At 47.6% G+C, this 5,591-nt stretch overlaps 1 protein-coding gene and 3 non-coding genes across 4 annotated transcripts; all 4 read right to left on the bottom strand.

Moving 5' to 3' along the window:
* Window positions 1–1,948: 1,948 nt before the first annotated feature.
* rpl10 (ribosomal protein L10) lies at window positions 1,949–5,591 on the bottom strand. The gene is made up of 6 exons (XM_071373287.1): window positions 5,427–5,591; window positions 4,650–4,708; window positions 3,519–3,626; window positions 3,275–3,413; window positions 2,557–2,719; window positions 1,949–2,206 (listed from the first exon to the last, which is right to left on the bottom strand). The coding sequence occupies exons 1-6, from the start codon at window positions 5,447–5,449 to the stop codon at window positions 2,051–2,053; spliced, it is 648 nt and encodes a 215-aa protein (XP_071229388.1). The 5' UTR covers window positions 5,450–5,591; the 3' UTR covers window positions 1,949–2,050.
* LOC139558050 (small nucleolar RNA SNORA70) lies at window positions 2,280–2,412 on the bottom strand. Its single transcript, XR_011671541.1, has one exon. It is a non-coding gene; the product is annotated as a small nucleolar RNA SNORA70 (small nucleolar RNA).
* On the bottom strand, window positions 3,108–3,240 carry LOC139558049 (small nucleolar RNA SNORA70). The gene has a single exon (XR_011671540.1). It is a non-coding gene; the product is annotated as a small nucleolar RNA SNORA70 (small nucleolar RNA).
* On the bottom strand, window positions 3,763–3,895 carry LOC139558051 (small nucleolar RNA SNORA70). The gene has a single exon (XR_011671542.1). It is a non-coding gene; the product is annotated as a small nucleolar RNA SNORA70 (small nucleolar RNA).

The raw sequence follows: 5,591 nt of genomic DNA, 5'->3' as shown, positions 1-5,591 counted from the left end.
CTATCCCTCCTCTCTCTCTCCAGGTTGCTCTTCGTCTATCCCTCCTCTCTCTCTCCAGGTTGCTCTTCGTCTATCCCTCCTCTCTCTCTCCAGGTTGCTCTTCGTCTATCCCTCCTCTCTCTCTCCAGGTTGCTCTTCGTCTATCCCTCCTCTCTCTCTCCAGGTTGCTCTTCGTCTATCCCTCCTCTCTCTCTCCAGGTTGCTCTTCGTCTATCCCTCCTCTCTCTCTCCAGGTTGCTCTTCGTCTATCCCTCCTCTCTCTCTCCAGGTTGCTCTTCGTCTATCCCTCCTCTCTCTCTCCAGGTTGCTCTTCGTCTATCCCTCCTCTCTCTCTCCAGGTTGCTCTTCGTCTATCCCTCCTCTCTCTCTCCAGGTTGCTCTTCGTCTATCCCTCCTCTCTCTCTCCAGGTTGCTCTTCGTCTATCCCTCCTCTCTCTCTCCAGGTTGCTCTTCGTCTATCCCTCTATCCTTTCATGGACTGGACGTGCTGATTGGGTGCGGCTGACAGAAACAAGGGAGGAGTGGAATCGCCACAGAGACGGGGAATGCTGGACCGACCCCCCCCCCCCCCCCCCACCCTTCCTCTCCTCTTCCCCTAACCCTACTGGTTAGCTGACACTGATGAAGTCTGTATTTAAGACTTATGTCTGAAATAAAGGACGAAGGGCCTGGTAACGCAAGATACAACTAGGTTGAGAGAGAGGACCAAACCACGTGTGTGTCAGTCAGAATGTCTACCACTGTGACGAAGGGAGAGATGGCTAACAATGTTGTGGAGGTGGGAAGGAGGGTAACCGTGCTGCAGGGGGATATTTTGGGGCGAAGGTGGAGGAGCTCAGAGATCTGATGGAGCTCAGTGGAGGGGAAACAGGGGCCGTATGGAGACTAGGCTGCTCAACAACAGCACTGATGGTACGGTGGGAGGGAATGTGCGTTGTTTGGCCAGTTGATAGTATCAGTTTATCAACACGGAGCAACGTTACTGTATCAAAACACCAAGTCTCACACAAAAAATACCTTATTTACAGAAGTATTCAGACCCTTTGCTGTGAGACTTGAAATTGAGCTCCGGTGCTTCCTGTTTCCATTGATCATCCTTGAGATGTTTCTACAACTTGATTGGAGTTCACCTGTGGTAAATTCAATTGATTGGACATGATTTGGAAAGGCACACACCTGTCTATATAAGGTCCCACAGTTGACAGTGCATGTCAGGGCAAAAAACCAAGCCATGAGGTCGAAGGAATTGTCTGTAGAGCTCCGAGACAGGATTGTGTCGAGGCACAGATCTGGGAAAAGGTACCAAAACATTTCTGCAGCTCTGAAGGTCCCCAAGAACACTGTGGCCATCATTCTTAAATGGAAGAAGTTTGAAACCCCGATGGTTACTCTGACAGAGCTCTGGAGATGGGCGAACCTTCAAGGACAACCATCTCTGCAGCACTCTACCAATTAGGCCTACAGTCGACATCAGGATGTATAACCTAATTCTGCAAGGGGTTATTTATCGTGTGCTGGTAGGTGGAGATATTCTGGGCCTCAGTGATGTGTGAGTTGACTCATAGCCGCGGGGCAGGTGGGTTAAGGGTCATGAAATATTGTGTGGATGAAGGGCAGGCGGGTGCCAGTCAGGTTTAATCATTTGTACACTGCAAATTGACCACAACTAAAAAAAATAGATTTTAATATAATTTCATACCTTGAGTAACAACATGATTACATCTCTGTGGGAACTTGTTGGCCTGTTAGGTGATGTAATCAACAGCCAATGTTTACTTTTAAATTTGGGCTATGACAGTATTACAAGTCAGTACTTTTTAAATCTGAAGGAAGTGGTTTGAAGGGCATCAGAAAGGTAACGGGAAATTCAATCATTTGTGCAGAGAGGAACCTTGTCACCTGAAATCAGCAGTGAAGCTCAGAATAATGGAAGACGACTCAGGTCAGGTTTATATTCAACAATACACTTTTATTGGCTAGTTGTTCTTCCACCATGTCTCTGATCTCTCGGATGCTTCTGTGCCTTTCCAGACAGTCTGTAGTCGGGTGTCTAGATGGCGTGAATCTTCTTCCAGCGAGCTAGAGGGCCCGTCGAGGGGATGTATTTCACCCCACAGCCATCAGGAATCACACGCTTTTCAGCCATCATTTGATCAAAGTCCACGGCGTTGAACTTAGTGAAGCCATACTTCTTTGACATGTGGATCTGGGAGAGAGAAGGGAGAGTGATCAGATGTCATCCAGAGGCAACCATGGTTCAGTGAAGGAAATATAGCTCGTTTTGTCTCAGTGGTCCCTTAAAGGGGCCAGCACCTCCCAGCTGGCCTCATACACAACCACAGAGTCACTGTCTGCAGCCATTGAACACCAGAACCGCACTGCAGCGGGACTGGTCAGCTTCATGCACTGCAGAGGTTTAACAGCTCACAATGAGTGTTTTAACACGTTCAAATCTCATCTTAATACATTCACACAATGATCGACACCAGTTATCCCAGTGTGTAGCTACTCATACAAGTGTCTGCATTTCAAATGTATATTTAGTGTGCGTGTTACCTTCTGGCGCCCGGGGAACTTGAACTTGGCTCTGCGGAGAGCCTCGATAATGTGCTCCTTGTTGCTGGCCTTGGTGCGGACAGACATGATCACCTGACCGATTCTAACACGGGCCACGGTGCCCAGGGGTTTCCCGAACGCACCGCGCATCCCTGTCTGGAGCCTAGAAAACACAGAACCGCGTTGTTACAGGCACATTACTGACAATCAATAGTTATTGTGCTTTACAGCGGCCCGGGCCAGAGCAGAGACCAGAGCCAGGGAAACTATACCGGGAAGAAACCTGGAGAGGAACCAGACTGAGGGTCATTTTCAATACATTCTGGATTTACAGTAAAACATTAGTGCTAATTACCCAAATACCTCAAAAGGCCACATGGCGCCCTATTCTCCACAGTGCACTACTGTTGACCAGAGGCCTACGGGCTGGTCATTGACACGGAGCAGCACCGTGTCCATATTACCAGCTGGCAGAGCAGTATCTAGCCAGCGTCCTGGTCTACAATCCCCAGTCAGTCCTGGTCTGACACACAGCAGCATCAGTTGTAAAGCGTTGTCTCAGCGGTCCCTTAAAGGGGCCAGCACCTCCCAGCTGGCCTCATACACAACCACAGAGTCACTGTCTGCAGCCATTGCACACCAGAACCGCACTGCAGCGGGACTGGTCGGCTTAATAAGCTGCAGGTGTGTTCTAGGAGTTTAGAACAGTGTGCTGTACCTGTCAGCCCCGGCGCAGGACAACATCTTGTTGATACGGATGACATGGAAGGGGTGCAGGCGGACCCGGATGTGGAAGCCATCCTTTCCACAAGTCTTCACCATGTACTTGTTGGCACAGATACGGGCTGCCTCCAGAGCTAGAGATTTAGAAAGTAGATGAAGGTGAGATTAGATCCAACCTTGCCTTTCAGACGACAACATGTTTCTGTGATGTGTGCCCCAGAGATGACTTCTGACCTCACCTTCAGAGGACAGCTGCTCGTACTCGTCAGAGACCATGTGACCACACAGAGGGAACTCATCCACCCTGGCCTTCTTCCTGCCCAGATCAAAGATCCTGATCTTAGGATCTACAGAGAGCAGAGCGTACATTACATACAGGGAATAGTTGACGTAGGTCCGAAGGTAATTTCTTTAAGATACCAAGCGGACATACAAAACAGCCAATTAGCTACTCCCTCTGTAGTTCAGCATAAACAGGTCACGTTTTGTCTCAGCGGTCCCTTAAAGGGGCCAGCACCTCCCAGCTGACCTCATACACAACCACAGAGTCACTGTCTGCAGCCATTGAACACCAGAACCGCACTGCAGCGGGACTGGTCAGCTTCATGCACTGCAGTTAAGAACACTGTTATTAGAGTAGAGTAGTCGGACAGAACTAGTATTGTAAAGTACGGGAAATTTCCAGAATTTTTGTTGTAATTATCCGTGACCAGAAATAATTGTATTTTTCAAGAGCCAGCGAGCATCTTTCTCGTGTCAGTCAGTAACGGTGTCTAAACCGTACTGTCTGAGTCAGTGAGGGTATAGATAACTGGCTAGTTTGCCTGTCTATAAAGAGAAGGGCGGGCTGTGCGTTGATCCTGCTGCTCTGATTGGACAGAGTGATGCTGTATCTCTGTCAACTCATAATATCACTTTTCCCTGCATGTTTTCGGTCTGATCATTCCGATTTCTGCCACTATAATAACTCACACGGCAAGGACGTTTGATATCAAGCAATCAATGTGCATAATATCTAACCAGCGGGGCGAGAGTAGGAGAAATATGAAACGCCTACACGCATTTTGTCTGATGAAAACTAGTCCGCCCGCTGTAAGTTGAAACAGACCCCCCCCCCCCCGCGGTTCCCAACCCGCTGCTTGTTTGGTCTAGAAACATGCAGTTAGATGTGTTGGGGTAATTTTGCAAACATCTACTTAAGCGTATTTTAACTTTACACCCCCCCCCAGATCACAAGTATCATTCGATCCAACTGACGGATACGATTAAGAGTATGGCCATGTCTGCACACCCCCCCACTGTTCAAGTCCCGTTTGAGTGGGTATTGGGGAATAACCAAGGAGAGGAGAAAGTAAGGAAAAAGGGTTTACCAGGCACACCGCGACAGAAGCGGGACTTGGGGTAGGGCTTGTTCTTGCAGTAGCGATAGCTGAGGGAGAGAGATGGATTGAAACAATTATCTGCTGACCAGCTACAGTACCAGGCCACATGCTGTCATATTTCACTGTTTGGTTTGTCAAGTGGTTATTACACCAGCTGCCTTTACATTCAACACAGGAAAATGTCAACAATGTAATTTAAATGATCAGAGGTTCTCCAGAAACAGCCATGTTTCAGTGTGTGAAGGCAATCTAGCCAGTCGGTTGTGTCTCAGTCACTTAAAAAAAGCACCTCCCAGTGTGTGATTAAGTCAGTTCAGTGCAAATGATACTACGGATGTTTACACATGTTCATGTATCTTTATACTGTATGGTACAAAAAATAACGTTATATGCTGTGTAATCACAAGCCTATGTATACTAATAACCTCTAACTATGTTCAGCCACGGACACGCTTCAATGGCTAGTTAACTATGCTGGTTTATGCCATTAGCGGTTAGCTTACTAACTAGTAACTCTCTAAATGCCAACTGGCTACATTCAACACCATGTTACCTAGGTGATCGACAGTGTGTAACAGACCATCTAGTTACCTAGTTATGACAGTACAAGCATAGGCTATGCAAGTAAATTACTTGACAGCAAACCCGTAAATGTAGTTCGCCAGATCATTAATGCACATGGTGAAAACATATCCTCCATTTTGCATTTTCATCCAGCGACATACTTCAATCCCGAGCTAAAAATCATGTGACATAAAACCTCACCATCGGGCTGGCCGGCGACCCATAGCTGCAATCTGTATAAATAACACAAAAAAACACTTATTACGAAAGGAAACTAGGGTTCTACGCTAGAAAAATGCTAGAGTGTTGAAGAGCGGCAGACACCGCGATGTGAACACGCACTCACCGAAAGGAGGAAAGGAAGTT

Source organism: Salvelinus alpinus, chromosome 28 (genome assembly GCF_045679555.1).
Source record: "Salvelinus alpinus chromosome 28, SLU_Salpinus.1, whole genome shotgun sequence".
NCBI lineage: Eukaryota > Metazoa > Chordata > Actinopteri > Salmoniformes > Salmonidae > Salvelinus > Salvelinus alpinus.
This window is presented reverse-complemented; position numbering and strand designations above follow the sequence as displayed.